The sequence below is a fragment of the Heterodontus francisci genome, chromosome 14 (genome assembly GCF_036365525.1).
Source record: "Heterodontus francisci isolate sHetFra1 chromosome 14, sHetFra1.hap1, whole genome shotgun sequence".
In the NCBI taxonomy this organism is placed as follows: Eukaryota; Metazoa; Chordata; class Chondrichthyes; order Heterodontiformes; family Heterodontidae; genus Heterodontus; species Heterodontus francisci.
Window position 1 is genome coordinate 56,100,063 of NC_090384.1, and position 22,431 is coordinate 56,122,493.

Genomic DNA, 22,431 nt, shown 5'->3' on the forward strand with positions numbered 1-22,431 from the left:
ATCTTCGACAGTATGCCACTGCAAACATGAGCAGGGTGTTGTCCAGAGTTACTTCCCAATTTATGGAAGAAAACAATCAGGCAAAAGAAATCCCAGAATGTGTTTGTTTCTTCCTTTAATCACTTGAATTTCTGGAAAATATGCAGAAGAATAGTGGAGGGGGGTATAATTAGAAGTCACTCCTGCATTGCCGATGTTGCATACATTTTCCTCTCCTCCCTCCTGGTTGAATCTGTTCCCCTGTCATGTTTTATTGAGAAATTCCCCTCCCACTGAGCACACAGAAAATGAGATCTCACGTACACAATGTGGTAAAATATTTCCACACCGTGCAAAGTGTGTTGTATCAATGTCACTTCAAGCACTGCTGTAGCTGGTTGTCCAAGTGTTGGTTTTATTTAAGGGCCAGTCATTTTCCTTTTTGGCAATGGTGTTGCCTTCCACAGTATAGTTTGTGTACCTTTTTAGTGCAGAAGTTAACTTTATCTTCCTATTCCTGATCAACAAACAGTTGATTTTCAAACACTTGAATATTTGCATTAAATTTACTTCTAGTCATTTTCTTGGCCTGTTAGGAGTGTGAGCTACATGAAAAATCACTCAACATTCTTTCCATTTCTTGCATACCTCTGCATCAGCTTGCAATAATTGCGTGTGATGAACTAGTGATGTGTGCCACTGGAGCTTTATCACGAACAGTAGCCTCTGTGTATCCTTTGATTGCACCTGACAGAATTGAATAAATTTACTTAAAATAGACCATCATCTAAAACCACAGCCTTGATTTGGTTAGGGGTTGAAGAAAACTGATCAATTAGTGGTTGAATTTTGGATATGCTTGAGTTTGGAGGGGGAACTAGTATTGGATTCCACAATGTTTTTAATGCATAAATTGATGCCTCTTTCCTTTTTTAAACTGTGTAATGGAATTGTCATATTCTTTAAGCTGGGACTGTCCCTCTTGCATAGTCTGCGTTGACCATGGCTTAAAGGTATGAGTTATAACTGATTTTAAAGATTACAGTTTATTTTAAGTGTTGGACCTTAACACACAGGAGGGAGACTTGTGTGACTAAATGCTGCTAAACCAGCTGCAGAGTAGGAACATTTTGCAGGGCTTTATTTTGGCTGACAGTGAGTTATGGGATTTAATTAAATCACAGGGTTCTCGGGTGCCAATCCATTTTTGTTGCTGTGGTTTATGATGAAGTGAAATTGAATTGGGTCTTGGAACACTTTGCCAGCTAACTCTTTTTGCAATATTTTAGGTTGTGATTATTGGTATGAGAGTTCAATTTTGTAGTTGGGAGTTTGTGATGATGGTAAAAAGTTTATTTGTCAGGAACAGTGATGATATGAGGTGATGGACTCTGGTTTTTAATGTGTTTTTTTTTCAAATGAAATTAAAATAAACTCTACATTGTTTCTAGTTTTTCCCTTGTGGATTATTGGTTTAAACAATATATTTAAACAACAAACCTACAAATAATAAAAACTATTTTTAATTGAAAAAATCTCTCGCTCTTTAGCTCTCAAAATAATTTGTCCATTTTAAGGAAGTGTTAATTTTGTGGTGAATCTGCTGTGCTTCAGAGCAAGCCATGCAGTATAGCCCCATGTGCAGGGATTCCATTAACCCTGTATCAATAGACTCGACAAGTACATGTTAGATTATCATTTAAACTTTTTTTTTGAGCATGGTGGGGGAAAAGGCCCCATCAAAATGATGGGTGCCCCATGTTGGATGTACTCCAGTTTGACGTAGAGGGTTAACCCACAGTTTCTTGTCCTGACTGGTTGCCCGGGACATGTTGCATTACTGGTGTCTGTGCAGCATTTGCATAGCTAAGGATTGATTTTATGATGCATTCCTTTGATCCTGGAAACAGACTGTGCTTGTACTACATTCTTATCTGGATAGCAATGTGAATCAGATTGTAAACTTGCATGCTTCATGGAAACACTGTACCTGAATCGATACAGCAGCAATGATAGGAATGTGACGTGTTGAATATTGAGTTTAGCTGAATTTAATTTCAAACTAAATTCCAGCTGAATGCAGACTTGGGGTGTCTATTTGGTTTGATCATGCAGCTCACAGATCAGTTGTTTCTCTAAGATTCCCTTGCAGAGTCAATAAACCTCTGTTCCCTCCCCCACGACCTCAATCTGTTAAAAGTGACTTGGAGTGTTTAGTCTTTGTATTGTGAAGTATTAATCAAAGGCTATACAAATTTTTTTTAACCAGTCACCCCACCCACACCCCATAATTAAAAAAAAATGAAGCTCAGAAGAATGAATTGTGCTGCCGAAGAAAAATGGTGCAGTGGCTGCCTCATTTTAGTTTGGTAGAAGTGTATACAGGGTGTGAGGATGGAAAGTAAGATGTTCTAATGTTTTTGGTCTGTTTCGCTTGCAGGAACTGTTACTGGCACGACACATCCTCAGGAATTGAGAATCTGTAATCTTGCCAGATAGCGCAATTGTTTCTGTTTTAACTCATGACACTGTAGAATAAACAAGGGGCATATATATGTTTGGCACAAAAGCCAAACATTCCTCAAGAATTTCCCAACTTTTACTTCAATTTTCCTTTTGTATTCAATAACTTATTCTAATTGTGTTTAATATTTAATGTTGGCTTAAATTTTTGTTAGTCTCAAATCCTGCTGAAACTTTTGCAAGATTTTAGATCATTGGGTATTAGTGTTCAACAAACAATACATTTATAATCTGGCAATCTGTTTACAATTTAAACACCATTTAACCTACATCACTTGCACAATATGTACTTGCCTTTTTTTAAAAAGGCATCATCTTGGAATTTTAAAAGATTTTGCTGCATTTTTTTAAAGAGCTGAAGTTGGGAACTGCAAATTCTTTGTGCAAACGCATGAAAACTAGAATTTTCCTGGAGTATAGAGAGCAAGCTTTAAATTAGAGCACTGATATTTTTTCTCTCTCCTAAGCACTGGAGATATGGATAATTTATGAAGTGGGTGATAATCTGTACCAAGCTGTGGATGCTCAAGGAGCTGGCTTAGACTTCATCCAATCAAACTGAGTTAACTTTTAATCCCAATTTGGGTGACACCTGTACTGTATGATTTCCTTTCCTCTCTTGTCTGTATAATTTAAATGAATTTTTAATTTGCTATAGCCAGCCTTGATTAGTTCCTTGCAGGAGCTCCCACGAACCACCTTGTACAATAAATGTATCTCTCGAAGGTTTTAGTTGACGGCCTCAAATTGAGCTAAGCATGAATTTGTTTATCAGTTCAATATGGGTACTTTGTTTAAATGCTGTCAGTCAAGGAAATGGTGCGATCTTTGTTATGAAGGAAGCAAATTGTAACACTTGAAGGTTTCTATTTGTTCTTTGGGCACCCGGCCAGTCATCTCTTTACAAATTTCCATGTTCTTTCATCTCCCTCCAAAGCATTTTGTTTTCTCTGTGTAATCATGGACCTTGTGATACAGCCAGTTTCCTGTTGCTGTTGAAAATTAAACTTTTTTTTTAAAACATCCAGTAAGCTGTGTTATAAATTTCTATCTTTGGGTGTTGGAAATTATTTATTGACGTGGGTGTGGTGGGGGAGAGAGCATTTGATAGAGAATTGGTTAACGCAACACAGGGCTTGGTAAATACTTTACAGGAAATTGATTTGTGGATAAGCTACTCGTACAGCAGGTTGGATTGTCAATTTAATATTGTATGCTAAGGAAGGGTTGAATCCGATTCTATCTTGTAATTCTATATGATTAGGTTGTGGGGATAACTTCGGTAAAGATATTTCCGTTTCAACTGTATCATCTGATCAAGGCGTCAGATGATGTATTTTTGTTTTCATTTCCTCTCACTCGTCCTTCTGATACCAAAAAGCCAGCAATACTCTGTTGTAGTTCTTGCACATTTGTCGTGTTAGAACTGAAATAGGCTGTCTGAAAACATGTTGTGAGGTGGCCAACTCTTAATTTTTTCCATGGCTTTGCCATTTTGATTCTGGTTAGTGTTTTGTACCTTTTTTTTTACAGGTTTATAGTGGAGTGCATCATTTAAACACACCTGCTTTTGCCATTGCAGTGCCTAAAAGTGTGCATGTAGAGCATGATGAATAACTTGTTTTTTACATTTTTATTCCTCCTCCCTTTTGGGGTCCTGTGCCTGCTATTGGGAATATAAGCAGCCTTTTGCATTGGAAAAGGTTTAATGTCAAAACCACAGATGTGTTGTATGTAACCGCAATGCCATTTTGGGGCCACCAGTAATTCTGTCTCTTGGCTCCTAGAAAGGTAATGGAGAAGTTTGTTTTAGTTATGTAGTGTAGTGGATATGCGACCAGACTAGTAATGCAGAGAATGAGTTCAAATCTCACTATGAATTCATATTCAGTAAGTGACCAAAAAGCTGTTGAATTGTTGTAAAAACCCAACTGGTTATATGAGTACAAATTGAACTAGGCTTGTATTGCCATGAATATAGAAGATTAAGGGATGGATCTAGTTGAGGTGTTTAAGATGATTTAAAGGGTTTAATTAGTTTCTATTACCTATTTTCACTTTTTCACTCAAAGGGTAGTGAAAATTTGGAACATTTCTCCCTCAAAAACTGGGCTGGTGGGGGCCCTCCTGATCTGACGCCCCTGTGCCCCACGGAGGGCCCGACTGATTGTCCCCAACGAGGCCCTAAAAACTTACCTTTTTTCCAGGGCCATCCTTCTTCCTCTTGCGATGGCTGGGTGTAGTACCGGCAGTGACCAGTGCTCCCGGTGGCACTGCTGGGACTGATTGGCCGGCAGCTCCATTAGGTGGAATGTCCTGCCTCAAGGAGGAGGATGTCCCGCACAAGACCTAATAAAGGCCTAGGGAGTATAAAATCCTGGTCTGGCTCCCCAGGCTCGGTGGTGCTGGGCTCACCACCAGCCTTTTCGCCAGTGGGTAGGGCCTCCCGCCCAACAAAAAAATTCCAGCCATTGAGTCCCATTACTTTCACTGGAATTCCAAACCCAGGTGAAATTTTGTGACCTGAAACCATTTACAGCATGTGCCTACAATAACCTCAACTGTTTTTCTTGTAAATGTAAAATACACTGTTTTGCTCTCATCTGCTTTTACCTGACCATCCAGAGACTAGAAGTAGAGCAAAAAGATTAAAGTAGCTTCAAGAAGATAGTGAAGTGGCATCCAAGCATACCCATAAAACAGTTTGTGCCAGCTGTATACCCCAGTAAGTGAGAATTTTTTTCAGCAGAAAAGCTACATTTTTAGTTGCTTATTTAGTTGCAGATCATTTTGTCAATAAACACAATGTGGATACTTCTACAGCTTGTGACTCCCATGGTTTAATTTTTCTGCCTCTGGTTCATGTGTAACCAACAATAGGAGAAAGCTAGGTCTGCTTCTCTGTTCTTTTAGTTCTGCTGGTGCTGCGAATCATTGATCCTAGTGGGGTAGGGGAGGGGGAAGAGTTATTTTTAAAATTCTTGACATCTGAGTTGAAACATCTACCACCATGGTCATCCATGTCAGTCGTGGCTCTGTTAGTAACACTCTTGCCTCTGAGTCAGAAGGTTGGGGGTTCAAGTCCCGCTCTAGAGACTTGAATACACAAATCTAGTTTGATGCTCCAGTGCAGTATTGAGGGAGTGCTGAAGTGTCAGAGGTGACGTCTTTTGGATGAGATGTTAAACCGAAGCTTTGTCTGCGCTCTTGGGTGGATGCAAAAGAACCTATATACTAATTCAAAGAAGAGCAATGAAGTTATCCTTCATGTCCTGTCCAGTATTTATCCCTCAATCAATGTCACAAAAATGGATTATCCGGTCATTATTGCATTACTGTTTGCTGTGGTTGTGAAAGGTGCTATATGAATGCAAGTCTTTACTGTCCTCTTAAATCCCTGATGTTTCAGCAATTGCGCATTCAAATTGATGCCGAATGAACTGACTTGCCAACATTGAACATTACTGAAATCCTTCAGACCATGCTGACTTGTCATTGAATAGTCCTTTTTGATTGGAAACTAGGTCACTTTATTAACTGTGCTTTTAATTCTGCTCCCAAGTTTTGAATATTATGGTGTCCCACAGGAATTCTGATTTTGATACCAGAATTCGGAGATTAAAATAGTATCAAGTGAAAGTCATCTTCCACCCTTCCCCCAACCCCCCGCCCCCCATCCTTTTCATTTTTGCAACTCCATTGATTTTTGTATTTAATGTGAAATAATTTGAAAATAGTTTATTTTAAGTTCTGTGAAGAGAAGAATCTCAATTCATATATCGGCAAATATCAAAATTAGGACAAATAAAATTGAGGAATTCTGTTCTCCATTTTCCTAACTTTTGCCTGCTTGATGCAGGTCATGCTAAAACTGACGTAGTTTGAGATTTTTATGACTACTTATTGAATATTACATTTTTTTTAATTCTCTGCGGGTGGTGCCACAAAGGCCATATTTATCACCCACCTCTAATTAATAGAGATTAATATGTTTATTACAGTTTAGAAATTTCTTCATGTTGCAGAGGAGAAAGTGTTCTATGGTACTAGCTTTATTCATAAAGCACCTAAGCAGATTTTATTTTAAAGGTGTTAGTGCTGATGGTCACTTTTTATTATTTGAGGTGGTTCAGTTGGCCAATGATTGCCTGGCTCCTTAATGTCTCCATTAGTGTTTATCTTAAATGAATATTTTAGCTTTTTTTAAGAAAAACTTTATTTACTTGTAAGTAATTGAGGTTTTGATGTGAAGCCATCTTGATTACATATAAATTGGATGGAAGGATACAGCTGCTCTTTCTTGCTCTCCTCAGAAAAATGACTATAAAAAAACTAAACAGAACTATTCACTTAGTTCATTGTATGGTAGTCAGTTTCTTAGCGAAATGTTTTCAAATATTAAATTTATTATCAGCTAGTGCCTTTGAGCCAAAAAATAGCCCAATTTGTGAAGGACTGCAAATGGTTACAATTAACGGAAACTTCCCTTGCTTGTTAATTTGATCTGGGACGTTGCCAGCTTCCGGTGCAATGTATTTTTAAACTACCGCAAAATATCTCAAACTCTGTTTGCGCTGGACATGACTTGTGCTTGAAATTCCTTAATCTTTTACTCTGGTTTGGCAGATTTCATATGAACTTTACTAGGAAAAATAAAGTAACCTAGTGAAACTCCATCACGTTATGTGGCTGTGGTCTTAGTATAGTCTCTATAGAACTTTTCATTTGACCATCAGCACTAACACCTTTAAAATAAAATCTGCTTAGGTGCTTTATGAATAAAGCTAGTACCATAGAACACTTTCTCCTCTGCAACATGAAGAAATTTCTAAACTGTAATAAACATATTAATCTCTTAATTAGAGGTGGGTAATAAATATGGCCTTTGTGGCACCACCCGCATCGAGAATTTTTAAAAGTGAAAACTGTTCAAATTTTTTTAAACAGAAACTTATTGATTTGTACAAGTAAATTTTTTAAAAAAAAATTATTTCTGGGATGTGGGTGTCATTTGGGAAGGCTTGAACCGCAACAGTTTTTGTTTGTGTCAGTACTCCTTCCAGTTAGGGAGTTCCTGGATTTTGAGCCAGTTATGATCAACGAACAGCAATATATTTCCAAGTCTGGATGATGTGTGACTTGGATTTTGAGGTGATGGTGGTCCCCTGTGGCTGCTGCCTTAATCCTTCTATGTGGTAGAGGTCATGGCTTTCAGAAGTGTCGTCGAAGAAGCCTTCATGAGTTGCTACAGTGTATCTTCTAGACAATGCACTGGTGGTGGAGGGTGTGACTATTTAAGATGGTGGATGGGGTGCCAGTGAAGTGGGCCACTTTATCCTGGATGGGGATGAGCTTCTTGGGTGTTGCTGGAATTGCATTCGTCTAGGCATGTGGAGTGTATTCCATCACACTCCTGACTCTGGCCTTGTACATGGTGGAAAAGCTTTGGGGAGTTGGGAGGTGAGTCACTCAACGTGGAATACCCAGCCACTGAGATTCTCTGTAGCCGCAGTATTTTTCAGGTTGGTCCAATTAAGTTTCTTGTCAATGGTAACTGCCATTAACATTTTTGGGGGGTCACCATTGACCAAATTCCAAGAGAAGTCATGGGGTCCAGATCCAATGTTGAGCACTCCCAGGACCCCTCCGTGCGTGTTAGTTACATGGACTGCCACCTCTGGTGGGTGTGTCTTGCCGGTGGAACAGGTCATATCCAGAGTTGAGAACTTTGGCTTAAAACTCTTTCCATTGTATGACATGTGACTCTCAAACAATTAGCATGCAGGTACAGCAAGTAATTAGGAAGGCAAGTGGAATGTTGGCCTTTATTGCAAGCAGGGATGGCGTATAACAGTAGGGTAGTCTTGCTATAACTGTACAGGGCATTGGTGAAATCTCACCTAGAGTACTACGTACAATTTTAGTAGCCTTTAAGGAGGGATAAGAACATAGGAGCAGATGTAGGCCATTCAGCCCATCGAGTCTGCTCTGCCATTCAATGCGATCATGGCTGACCATCCACTTCAATGCCTTTTTCCCCACACTATCCTCTTATGTCATTGTTCTTCAGAAATCTGTTTTTAATCATTCATTCATCGAATGTGGGCATCACTGGCTAAGGCCAGCATTTATTGCCCATCCCTAATTGCCCTTGAGAAGGTGGTAGTAAGCTGCCTTCTTGAACCACTGCAGTCCATGTGCGGTATGTACACCAACAGTGCTGTTAGGAAGGGAGTGCCAGGATTTTTACCCAGCGACATTGAAGGGACAGCGATATAGTTCCAAGTCAGGATGGTGTGTGACTCGGAGGGGAACTTGCTGGTGGTGGTCCCATGCATTTGCTGCTCTTGTCCTAGTTGGTAGAGGTTGTGGGTTTAGAAGGTTCTGTCTAAAGATCCTTGGTATGATGCTGCAGTGCATCTTGTAGATGGTACACACTGCTGCTGCTGTGCATCGGTGGTGGAGGGAGTGAATATTTGTGGATGGGGTGCCAATCAAGCGGGCTGCTTTGTCCTAGATGGTGTCGAGCTTCTTGAGTGTTGTTGGAGCTGCATCCATCCAGGCAAGTGAAGAGTATTCCATCACACTCCTGACTTGTGCCTTGTAGATGGTGGACAGGCTTTGGGGAGTCAGGAGGTGAGTTGCTCACCGCAGGATTCCTAATCTCTGCCCTGCTCTTGTAGCCACTGTATTTTATATGGCTACTCCAGTTCTGTTTCTGGTCAATGGTAGCCCCTAGGATGTTGATAGTGGGGGCTTCAGTGATGGTATTGCCATTGAATGTCAAGGAGAGATGGTTAGAATCTCTTGTTGGAGATGGTCATTGCCTGGCACCAGTGTGGCATGAATGTTACTTGCCACTTACCAGCCCAAGCCTGGATATTGTCCAGGTCTTGCTGCATTTCTGCACACTGCTTCAGTAGCTGAGGGGTCATGAATGGTGCTGAACATTGTGTAATTATCAGTGAACATCCCCACTTCTGACCTTATGATTGAAGGAAGGTCATTGATGAAGCAGCTGATGATGGTTGTGCCTAGGACAGTACCCTGAGGAACTCCTGCAGTGATGTCCTGGAGCTGGGATGATTGACCTCCAACAACCACAATCATCTTCCTTTGCACTAGATATGACTCCAACTCTCCAGCGGAGAGTTTTCCCCCTGATTCCCATTGACTTCAGTTTTGCTAGGGCTCCTTGATACAATACTCTGTCAAATGCTGTCTTGATGTCAAGGGCAGTCACTCTCACTTCATCTCTACTTTAAACATACTCAGTGACAGGGCTGTGGATGCCCTCTGGGGTAGAGAATTCCAACGATTCACAACTCTGAGTAAAGAAATTTCTCCTCCTCTGTGTCCTAAGTGGCTTCCCCCTTATTTTGAAATTATCCCCTAGTTCTAGACTCCCCAACCAGGGGAAACATCTTCGCTGCATCTACCCTATCTATCCCTTTTAAGAATTTCATGGGTCTCATTTTTCAAAACTCTAGAGAATACAGGCCCAGTTTTCCCAAGCTTCTTACAACAATCCAGCCATCCCAGGAACAAGTCTGGTGAACCTTTGTTTCACTCCCTCTATGGCAATGATATCCTTCCCAAGTCCAGCAATATAGTCACTGTTACCGTACACTGTTTATTTATGAATATAATATTTTGCATGTAAGAGTGGCACTTGTGTATAGTAGCTTAAACTTTGTTTCTTTTTAAATTATTTTCATGATTGACGTGTTTGGGTGAGAAAACAGGTAGCCACTTCAAAATAAAATCTAGAACTTATAAAATAACATGCATCTATAAACCGCTAATACTTTATGCTGGCTCAGGAGGAATGTTTCGGTGCCTTTGAGGTACTACTACTCTGTGTGTGATACCTAAGCCATAGGGAGATTACAATTCTTGGCCTTAACAAAAAAAAAATCAGTGCTGTTGATGAGGTGTAAATCCTGTCTGAAATATCTTCAGTGTATGCCAGGGTGTAATGTTCAGTCTCTGGAACAGAATCTGCTAGCTGCTGAAGCATGAGTGATGCATTCTTCATCCCCAAAAAGCTTGACTGTAAACTCAAAATGTGATTAAGCCATGCCGATACCTGTCGAGCCTTTCTCCTAGTCTAGAGTCATTAGATATTTGATATGGCCAGTTTCTGAGGGTGGCCCCCACGTGAGGAATAGGTTAGCATCAGCATTTGTCAGGTCATGGATTATTCTTTGAATTTGTGCAAAATAATTCATTCAGCATCCAAGGAGCTCTTGTATTTTGCTGGCTTTGTGTCCCATTAACATGGGGCGTGGTGTATTGATGCACTGGATTTGAGTTACCTATGTTTACCTTGTGCACAAACTACGTCATGTAATCTAACTTGCCTGAGAACAATGAAACCTTAGAAACTGTAAACTCAGACGATGTTTCTCTGTGGGACATTACTGAGTTGATACAGGACCTGTGTTTCCTTCAGATTAAAGATTTGAAATTTCAATTTCTTTGCCTTCCTCTGGGGCAATGATTATACATCGGCCCATTTTCCTCACCTTGATTTGATTTTAATATATTTTACTTGGTACTTGCATAGTGATTTGGATACTCTAATATAATCTACCATATTCTGTCTCTCCACCCCCATATATGGACTGGCACTATAATTGTTATGCTGCTCACAAGCCTAAGCTCCCTTTTGAACTCGTGTAACTTTACCTGGCCAATATCTGAGTAATTAGTAACAAGCCCCAAGACTGAATCAATCCTGGTCACTTTATTTTGACATGCTGGTTATTGTCGTAGAATAAATGCTTCACTAGTTTATGGCTTAGTTTACAGATTATGAAGCAGATTTATTAAATATTAGATGAGTAAATGCACAGAAGCAGTAGCTTTATCCATTTACGACAGTTGCAGGCTAATCTAGCCACTTTTTCAGAAGCTAGCTAAATCTGCTGCGATTAAATTGTGGTATGAAATGAACTGGTATGGAGATCGCTTAACATTAATCTCGCAGGTCATAGTTTTACTGACGTATTTATTTGCTTCTGGCTTAGATGGGCTACTCCGTTTGGAACAAGACAGACAAATGGAACCATACTTCAAAATTTTAACTAGGGCGAAGAAAGTTTAAATTGAAAACTGGCTGTCATCATATGTGTATGCAAACCAAGACCACAATTGCATGTATTGAATTGCTTTGCCCCTTCCTTTCCTGATATCTGTATAACTTACAAACATACCTGGAGCATAGTGGATGCTCCATCACTGAGTACATTCAAGGCTGAGAGATTTTTGGTGTCTCAGGGAATTGAGGGATATGGTAGTGGACAGGATAGTGGAGTTGATTTTTTTTAAAATTTTATTTTGATCTTGTGTTCTATATTTTGGAGTTATGTATCTCTTACAGAAAATGGCCCAGCTCTCTCTCTCTCTTTTGTAAGTAAATCTATTTCTTTCTACCTATGTAAGAACATAAGGAATAGAGCTGGAGTCGGCCATTCAGCCCCTTGAGTCTGCTCCACCATTCAACAAGATCATAGCTGATCTCTGACCTCAACTCCATGTTCCTGTCTTTTCCCCATATCCGTTGAATCTTTAGTACCCAGGAATCTATTGATCTCTGTTTTGAAATATATTAACAGCTAACCATCCCTTTGGGGTCACGAATTGCAAAGATTCACAACCCTCTAAGTGAATAAATTCCTCTTTATTTCAATCCTAAATGGCTGATTCCTTTATCCTGAGACTATAACCCCAAGTTTTAGACTTTCCAGCCAGGGAAAACTGCTTTTTGGCATCTATCCTGTCAAGCCCTCTAAGAATTTTATGCGGTTCCATGAGATCACATCTCGCACGCTTCTCAACTGCAAAGAATATATGCCCATTCTACTCCGTTTCTCCTCATAAAACAACTCTCTTGTACCAGGAATCAATCCAGCAAACCTTCCTTGCAGCTCCTTTTTAAGGCAATTATATCCTTCCAGTACTGTACACAGCATTCTGAGTGTTGTCTCATCAAAGCCCTGTACTGTTGCAGCAAGACTTCCTTACTCTTATATGCATGCCTACACAACAGAAAGCTATGACGGGAAATTTTTTAATACAGGGAATGCTTGCATCCCTCTTTAAATTTATTATGATCTGAAATCGGAGAATGGTTTCAACACAGTAGTTCATGCTGGCGCTCTGCAAGAGTAACTCCACTGTCCCGTCCAGTACCATATCCCTCAATTCCCTGAGACACCAAAAATCTTTCGGCCTTGAATGTACTCAGTCTTTTCCCGTAGCCCTGCAACTTATCTCTGTTCAGATGCTTATCCAAATCCCTTTTGAAAGCCTCAATTGAATCCGCTGCCACCAATTCACTTCTGAGCAGTGCATTCAGATCCTAACAACTTGCTGCATTTTTTTTGAAAGTTTTTTTTCTCATTTCTCCATGTTTGTTTTTGCCATTCGCTTAAATCAGTCTTCTCCAGCAGTTCTCTACTCTTCCACCAATAGGAGCAGTTTCTCCCTATCTAATCTGTCGAGACCCCTCATGATTTTGAACACCTCTATCAAATCTCCTATTCTGCCAAGGAGAAGAGCCCCAGCTTGTCCAACCTATTGACGTAACTGAAGTTTCTCATCACTGGAACCATTCTTGTGAATCTTTTCTGCACCCTGTCTAATGCTTCCACATCCTTCCTAAAGTGTGGTACCCAGAACTGGATGCAGTACTCCAGTTTAGGCTGAACCAATGTTTTATACAGGCTTATCATAACTTCCTTGCTTTTGTACTCTGTGCCTCTATTTATAAAGCTCAGTATCCCTCTGCTTTATTAACTGCTTTCTCAACTTGCCCTGCCACCTTCAATGATTTGTGCGCATTGTACCCTTTTATATTGCCTGTCCTTCATTCTTCCCTCAAATCAATCACTTCACACTTCTCTGCATTAAATTTCATCTGCCACTTGTCTGCCCATTCCACCACTCTATGTGCTCTTGAAGTTTATCACCTATCTTCCTCACTGTTTACAATATTTCCATGTTTTGTCATTTGCAAATTTTGAAGTTGCGAAATGTGGCTGCTCCTTGTCATAATCAACACATACGTTTTTGAATAAAAATGATGCATGAACTAGGAAAGGTTGCAAGTAAATTAAAGTGGCCTTGATTTCTGGTGAAGTAAGTGGGACGGTTTTGGGCTGAGATGCTGCTGCACATGGTTGCTAAATCAGGCTGTCTACCAGAGCTTGACTCAACCTTGATACTCCAGTAGGCACAAGCATTTGAGGGGGAAAAAAACTTAGCTTTTTTTTTTAGTGAAATTACAGCTGGCCCTTGGGCTATAAAATTGCCTGGAAGAAGTAGCAAAACTAATCTGGTATGAAAGTGGTTATTAAATTGGGTTATTGTAATTGTAGTGTAGGAGAGAAGTGTAGCTAAAATGCTGCATGCGTGGATGGATAGCATTTCTAATTGTTTTCTTTATAATTCCCTTTTAGGACTCTAGATTCTGATTTCCTGGGGTTTCCCCAGTTAAGAACATATTGGACCTGCTCTGATAAATGGGAATCTACCAGTTGACAGCATGGCCCAGATATCCAGTAGAAATGGGTTTAAGCAGTCTGCCCCTGCAGTGGGTCACTCTGGGAAGCAAGCTGTTGGCAAAGAAGAAGCCCTGCAAATGGAGGCTGAAGCCTTAGCTAAGTTGCAGAAGGAGAGAAGCCAAAGTCTAAAAGAAGATTATTCAGTGAAGTCTGCCAACAGTGCATGCCAGAAACCTCCAAGTACCATCCAGGAGTATGATCTCATTCACTTCCCAGAGGCAGAAAGCTCGAAGAAACAAGCTGCTGATGCTCTGTCCGACCTGGATATAGAAAAACTAACTTCAGCTGAACTGGAAAAATTGCTGTTGGACAAAAACTTTGGCCCTAAAAAAATAACCCAACCCCACACATTACCAAATCGCCCTCTTGTCAGCCCATCATTCTCTTGCCAGTTTTACAATCGGGCACCATTCTCTGGGGGACAGTGGACAAGTGGTTTACAGAGGCCTATAGTCCAAACAACTGTTTACCATGCAACACCAGTGACATACCCTAAACAGCCTGATCCATTTCAGAATGGCTTTGCTTCTGGACAGTCTTCATATCGACCTTCAGATCCTGTCTATGTTGGCCTTCGTGCACATCAGTACATGCCCTTCCCACTTCAGCCTGCTACACATGTACACCCTGCAACCGTTCTACCTGCTTATTCAACAGTCACGCCTGAGCTTGCAAAACTATATGATAAAATAGCCAGTACGTCAGAATACTTGAAAAATAGTAAGTCGAGCAATGATTTGGAATTGGCCAGTACTATGGTTCCTAAGCTGCCAGTATGTGAAAACTCAAATGATGTTAGCAAATTTGACTGGTTGGATCTTGACCCACTTAGCAAAGCAAGGATTGAAAACCTGGAGCTCCCACACAGTGCAACAAAGACTGAGCAGAAAGCAGATGCAGGTACTGCAGCTGGGGATCCTTGGGAGCAAGTGCTGCAAAAACAGAATCCTTCAGAAAGCAGCCAACGTGATGTGAAGAATGAGGGGGCAATGTTGAAGCAACCAAGTGGAAAATCTGCATCTGGAGTTTCAGTTACACGTAGTTTATCTCTTAATTTACAGTCCACAAGTTCCCAGCTTTCTGACGGAGTGCAAGGACTGAACAACAAGACTTCACAGGTACCGGAGTTTTTATCCAAACTGTCAAAACTTGAACTGTACCTTGTGTAGTGCTTCACCTTTTTGTCTATTAACTGATAGGCAAACTTGACCATTCTCTGAACTGTATATTGGAATACATTTTTCAGAGTGCTATAAGGTACAGTAGCATTCAAACATCGAATTGTGATAAAACCTGGCTAGCTGGCTTTACAAAATGGATTGCTCACCTTTTTTTATTTAGCTCTTATTCTGTATGAATTGCTACATTTATTTTTTTTTTTTAAAATGGGACCCGGAGTTGGCTTATTGGTCCTTCGAGCCTGCTCTGACATTCAACAAGATCATGGCTGATCATCTACCTCAACTCCACCTTCTCATGCTTCCCTCATATCCTTTATCCCATAGTAGCCAAAAATCTACCAGCCTCTGTCTTGAGAGTCCACAGCTCTCTGGGGTAGAGCATTCCAAAGATTCGCAACCCCTTTTGAAAGAAGAAATTTCTCCTCCTCCCCAGTCCTAAATGATTCTAGATTCCCCAGCCAATGGAAACATTTTCCTCAGCACCTACCCTGTCAAACCCCTTAATCGTTGTTTTAATTAGATCACCTCTTATTCTTCTTAACTCCAGGGCCCAGTCTACACACTCTCCTCATAGGACGGTTCCCTCATCCCAGGAACCAGTCTGGTGAACCTTTTGTTGCACTCCCTCTAGGGCAAGTATGTCCTTCCTTGGGTATGGAGACCAAAAGTGCACACAGTACTCCAGATATGACCTTACTGATGCCTTGGATAATTGTAAGACTTCTTCACTTTCAAACTCTAATCCCTTTTGTAACAAAAGCAAACATACCATTTGCCTTCCTAAATTGCTTGTGGTACCTGCATGTGACCTTTTCTGATTTCATGTACAATGGCACCCAGGTTTCTCTGACTGTAAACATTTTGCAGTCCTCCCATTCAAAAATATATTTTGTGGTGTTATTTCCACTACCAAAATGGGTAACTTCACATTTTCCCATATTGTATTCCATCTGCCATGTTCTTGACCACTCGCCCTATTTATATCCCTCTGCAGCTTCTTTGCATCCTCTTCATGCTTACTTTTTTCACTAACTTTTTGTCAGCAAACTTGGATGCACAACACTCAGTCCCCTCATCTAACTTATTAGTATAGATAGTAAATAGCTGAGGCTCGAGCACTGATCCTTGCAGTCCACCACTGGTTACAGCCTGCTAACCCAAACATGTCCATTTTATTTCTACTGTTTTCTGTCCATTAACCAATGCTCAATCTATGCTAACATATTACCCCTAATCCCATGAGTCATAATTTTGTGTAATAACCTCTTGAGTGGTACCTTTTTATCAAATTTGAACTTTTTTGAAAATCCAAATACACTACCTACGTTTGGGGGTGGGGGGAGAAAGAGGGAGGGTAGTGAAATTTGTCGCCACTTAGTCCATTAATTTCTCCAGTACTACTTATTTACTTATACTGATTTTCTTTAAGTTCCTTGTTCTCGTTTGACTTTGTTCTCCATTTTTCTTTCCCAGAATGTTTTTGTGTCTTCTACTGTGAAGACAGATACAAAAAGTATTTGCTTTCATATCACTGCTATTTCCTCCTTCCCTTTTTATAATTTCACCTATCTCTGCCTCTAATGGGCCCACGTTTACTTTCACTAATCCCTTTCTATTTACATACTTATAGAAACATTTACTTTTTTTTTACATCTCTTGCTAGTTACACTCATTCTCTTGCTCTTATCAATTTCTTATTCCTCCTTTTGCTGATTTCTAAAATCCTCCCAATTCTCTGGCTTATTACTCTCTTTGTAAACATGAGCCTCTTCCTTTGATTTAATACTATCTTTACCAGGGCTATCTTGTTAGCCCTGGTAAATCCACTCTTTTTTTTTATATACCTAATGGAAAGTATATTTGTTGCAAATTATGTATTCGTTCTTTAAATGCTAGCCATTGCTTATCTACTGTTGTGTCTTTTAATGTAGTTTTCCCAATCTACCTTGGCCAACACGCTTCTCATACTTGTGTACTTTGCTTTGTTCAGCCTATTTCCCTATATAGATCCTATTTTCGGTCTTGTCTAAATCCCATTCAAACCCAATATAAGATTTTATCATATTATGGTCACTCTTCCCTCGAGGCTACTTTTGCTACAAGGTTATCAATTAACCCTTTTTTTCTTTGCACAATACTAATCAAAATAGGCTTTTCCCTAGTTGGTTCCTCAACACACTAATCTAGAAAACTATCTTGTATACATTCCATGAACTTGTCCTCCACACTATTGCAAATTTGGTTTGCTCATTCTTTATGAAGATTAATTTCCCCCATGATAACTGTATTACCCTTGTTACGTGCACCTCCTAATTTCCTGATTTTATACTCTACTGTTAGGGGGGCCTACAACCAACCCCCACCAATGTTTTCTTCCCTTTGCTGTTTCTTAGCTCAGAAAATCAAGAAGTAGAACGAGTTTCAGTGTCGCCAAGATTCTTTCTCTCTACTGTCATCGGATCCTTTTATTATTGGGACATCCCCTTCTTTGCCATTTTGCCTGTCTCTTCTATATTTGATCCCTCAACATCACAAAAACAGATTATCTGGTCATTATCACATTGATTTTGTTTTTGGGAGCTTGCTGTACATAAACTGGCTGCCACATTTCCTATATTGAAAAGTACTTCATTGGCTGTAAAAGTGCTTTGAGACATCCGGTCATGAAAGGTACTATCCAAATGTAAATTTTTTTTCTAAAAGTATCCTGGAATATTTAGCTCCCAACCTTGGTCACTTTGCAACCACTTCTCCATAATGGCTATTAGAAATTAATAGGTTTGATGAATCAGTCCTATTAATTCATCTAATTTGTTGTGAATGCATCATGTATTCAGATATAGTGCCTTTAGCTTTTGACTTGTTTCTAATTTTCCCTGATGCCCCTCTTTTTTTTCAGTCACGAATGTTCTATTACCTTTATTAGTCTCCCTGTCCCTGACCCATTCTGACTTATTTTTACCCAAAATGCTGCTTTGCTCCAGAGCCTTGATATTTCCCTTGCTTTTGAATTTACCACCTCTCTTTCGCCACCCCACCATCCACCGACGCCCCCCCCCCACCCCCCACCCCCAGCTGATTCTTGGCTTAAAGCCCTGTCTACTGCCCTAGTTATTCAATTTGCCAAGAGAATGATCCTAGCCCAGTTTAAGTGGAGCCTGTCCCAATGAACAGCTCTCTTTCCCTAGTACTGGTGCTAGTCGCCCCTGAAGTGAAGCCACGCCTCCCTACTCCTTCAGCCATGCATTTAACCATCTAATCTGTTTATCCCTGTGTCAATTGGCACATGGTTCAGGTAACAATCCAGAGATGATTGCTTCTGAGATTCTGCTTTTTAATTTGGATCCTAACTCCTCAAACACTCATCAGACCATCATTCCTAGTTCTGCCTATGTCATTGGTTCCTACGGGGGCCATGACAACTGGATCCTCCCATTCCAAGTGCTTCACCAGCTGCAACGGGATGTCTTTACTCTGGAACCAGACAGGTAACACAATCTTCAGGACATTTGTTTATGGCTGTGGAAAACTGCATCTGTCCCCCTGACAATACTGTCCCCTATCACTTACCACATTGCTTTTCATTCTCCCGCCACTGGAATGGCCTCCTGCACCATGTTGTTATGGTCATTTTGCTTATCCACCCTGCAGTCCTTGTTTTTATGCACAAGGGTAACCAGTACCACGCACCTGCTGGTCAAAGTTAAGGGCCAAGGCTCTTCCATCACTACATCCTGGATCCCCATGGCTGCCTGACTCGCAGTGGCACCCTCCTGTCCCTGACCGTTGATCAACTCTGAAGTTCTGGTTAGCCTAAGGGATGTGACTACCTCCTGGAACGAATTGTCCAGCTAACTTTCCCCTCCCTGAGGCCCTGCAATTTCTGCAGCTCAAAAACTCTGAGCCCAAGTTCCCGAGCTGCAGACACTTACTGCATGTATATAGTTGTCCAGGATTGCAATGTTCTCTTTAAAAACTCTCAACTCCCCTGCCATGTGTATCTAATGTTGTTCAGTCAGTCAAATTAATTAATTGGTTTATCTAGTTAAGTTACTAATTTAGTAAAGTAATGGCAAGTTATAGTTTCCCAGCTTGAGAGAAAAGAAGACCACTCACCAAGCTTTAAAAAAAAAAAATATATAAAGCAGCACCTCCTTTTCCCCTTTGCACTGAATTCCCACTTGCACCAACTTCCTGACTTCAGTACTCGGTTGACAAAGCATGCAGTTCTGCAATCACTCTGCTCCCACTTATGTCCGCAATAGATACACAGGACCACATCCTGATGGTACCCAGTATCAACAATTACATATCCTATATTTTTGTGACCTGAACAACCTAAATAATTTGCACCAATCTACTTAAACCAGTTAGTTGAGAGGTGTGTGCTTATCTCAAATTTGCTAAACATGCTGCATATTATGTGCTATTGCCTCTATTATTTTCTCCTCATCAAGATGCCTGGTCTTGTATTGTGGCTATTCTTTATCTATGCTCCTCTTTGTGATAGAAACCACTTAATAAACTCCTGCGTGGTTTCAACTTTTGGCATGAAATTGGAGAGAAGCCATTTCTGTGTTTTATTTCCATTATTCAATGTTTTTTCAAAGCCATGTTGTATCATGCATACTAGCAACCCCTAGCCTAGAAAGTAGACTGGCAATCTACTCGGGTCTTTCCAAATGCTTTGGTTGAAATTGCTGCCAGAAGCATTATAGAAGTGGAACAAAACAAAAAGTGCTGGAAATACTCAGCAGGTCTGGCGGCATCTGTGGGGAGAGAGAGAAGCAGAGTTAATGTTTCAGGTCTGTGACCTTTCATCAGAACTGGCAAAGGTTAGAAAATAATTAGGTTTTAAGCAAGTGAAGGGGAGAGAGCAGAGGGGAAGGTGCTCAATAGGGCAGGAGAGATTAAATAACAAAGCTGTCCTGGGACAAAGGCAAAACATATGTTAATGCTTGTGGTGAAAGATCAAGTATTAGTCCAGGGAGAGTGTTTAATCGTGGAATAACGAGCAGTTCTGACTACATGAAAAGCAGGCACATGGTTAAAAAATATTTTAAAAAGGCCAGGCCATGTCCAACCTATTAGCCGCACTTCTGCCCTCGCGCCTTCCCCTCCCTCCCAGAACCGTGACAGGGTTCCCCTTATCCTCACTTTCCACCCCACCAGCCTCCACATCCAGATGATCATCCTCCACCATTTCTGCCACCTCCAGCATGATGCCACCACCAAACGCATCTCCCCGCCCCCGCCACCCTGTCAGCATTCCGAAGGGATCGTTCCCTCCGCGACACCCTGGTCCCCTCCTCCATTACTTCCGACACCTCGTCTCCTTCCCATGCAATCACAGGAGGTGTAATACCTGCCCTTTTACTACTTCCTCTCCTCGCTACCCAAGGCCCCAAACACTCCTTTCAGGTGAAGCAGTGATTTACTTGTACTTCTTTGAATTTAGTATACTGTATTCACTGCTCACAATGCAATCCCCTCTGCATTGGGGAGACCAAATGCAAATTGGGTGACCACTTTGCGGAGCACCTCTGCTCAGTCCAGTAGCATGACCCCTAGCTTCCAGTTGTTTGCCATTTCAACGCTTTTTTTTAAATTTCTTCCCCCGCCGCCACCCCCCCCCTCCCACCGGCTCTCATGCCAACATTTCCGTCTTTGGCCTGTACCAGTGAACATCAACGCAAGCTCGGGGAGCAGCACTTGATCTTTCGGTTAGGAGCTCTCCAGCCTTGCAGACTGAACATTGAGTTCAATAACTTGAGAGCATGACTGGTCTTTTTAAAATTTACTTTTTAACTATGTACCTGCTTTTCTTGTCATCCGAGCTACTCGTTATTCCACTATTAACGGTCTCTCTGGACTAATGCTTTGTCTTTCACCACAAGCTTTAAGACGCTTTGCCTTTGTCCCAGGGCAGCTTTGTTATTTAATCTCCCTCTGCCCTATCAAACACCTTCCCCTTTGTTCTCTTTTCCCCCACTCCACTCCCCATTCACTTTCTTAAAACCTAACTCTTTTCTAACCTGTGCCAGTTCTGATGAAAGGTCACAGACCTGAAACATTTTAACTCTGCTTCTCTCTATCCACAGAAGCTGCCAGACCTGCTGAGTATTTCCAGAATTTCATGTTTTTATTTCAGATTTCCAGCATCTGCAGTATTTTGCTTTTATTACAGAAGTGGCTTGGGATAACTTTTTTTTTAAATGCATTTTATTTTCTGTTTGCGAGATGTTTGTCTTCCAATCCCTTGCTTTCTGTTGTAGTATGGACAAGAATGGAAAGAACAGACTGTTGTCACAAATATCTGTCCGACCACTGACAATGTGTGTATGTTGTGAACACCAAACTTGTCATCTCCCTGGCACTCACGAGCTGGCTTTCCTCCAGTTCCATTCTTTTGTCTGTGACAAAGGCTTGTATGTCAACTGGTACATTTATATTCAGATTTGGCTCTAATATAACTGAGAGGCCATGAATGCCTTCACAGCAGGAAATGCCAGCTTGTAAGGTGATTTGGCTTGCAGCCAACAGAGGCCAACAGTGCAGTAAATTTAAAGGTTGTTGGCCTGTAAGGGCTTATCCTGATGTAGGAATATTCACCGTGCAGTTGCTGTCTGGCTTGAGCATGCTCAGTTGGCGTGTTTGTGGATATACCCCATAAAATGTTAATGAGGATGGGTGGTGGGTGAGTCTGCACAGAAGCTTTTCTACAATAGAAAATAGGGTTTATGTTGTTTGGTAGAACCAGGCTGAAGGTTGATTGAAAGGACACACTTTCATTCTTTAAGTGTGACCTCTTACATTTTCTAACGTGACCTAACCAGAGATGGAATTGAAAAACAGCTCCATCATTCATTGTGGTCGGCAAACATTCCTTTCAACAAATGTGAGTTCTTGTTCAGCAAGTGCACATTTCCTGTTGTGTTCGAGCTGCTTGAGTTAACATCTGACTGCTTAGGAAAACACTACAAAAAATGTACTTTGGAAATAGTAGTGAATTTTTTTACATTCATCTTTTCCACAGTTGATCCAAAGTGTTTAATTTCCTATCATTACCATTTTTAGCATTCCAGAGCAGCAGCCAGCTGTTTTATTTTTCCCTCTTTGGGTGACACCGAAGTAGACAAAACAATACATGGTTCAATGAAGATCTCTGATTCCCTAGT

General features: G+C 40.8%; 1 protein-coding gene across 4 annotated transcripts in view; it reads left to right on the forward strand.

Moving 5' to 3' along the window:
- The window catches only part of pik3c2a (phosphatidylinositol-4-phosphate 3-kinase, catalytic subunit type 2 alpha), a 176,472-nt gene that overhangs the window by 20,660 nt on the left and 133,381 nt on the right, over positions 1-22,431 (forward strand). For 3 of the 4 annotated variants that reach the window (XM_068046269.1, XM_068046268.1, XM_068046270.1), the window contains exon 2: positions 13,968-15,190. In XM_068046269.1, the coding sequence (XP_067902370.1) occupies positions 14,054-15,190 (1,137 nt within the window). In that variant the 5' untranslated portion in view covers positions 13,968-14,053. Of the gene's footprint in view, positions 1-3,673; positions 3,692-13,967; positions 15,191-22,431 lie in introns of those variants that run through there. The other variant, XM_068046271.1, reaches the window with a different exon arrangement.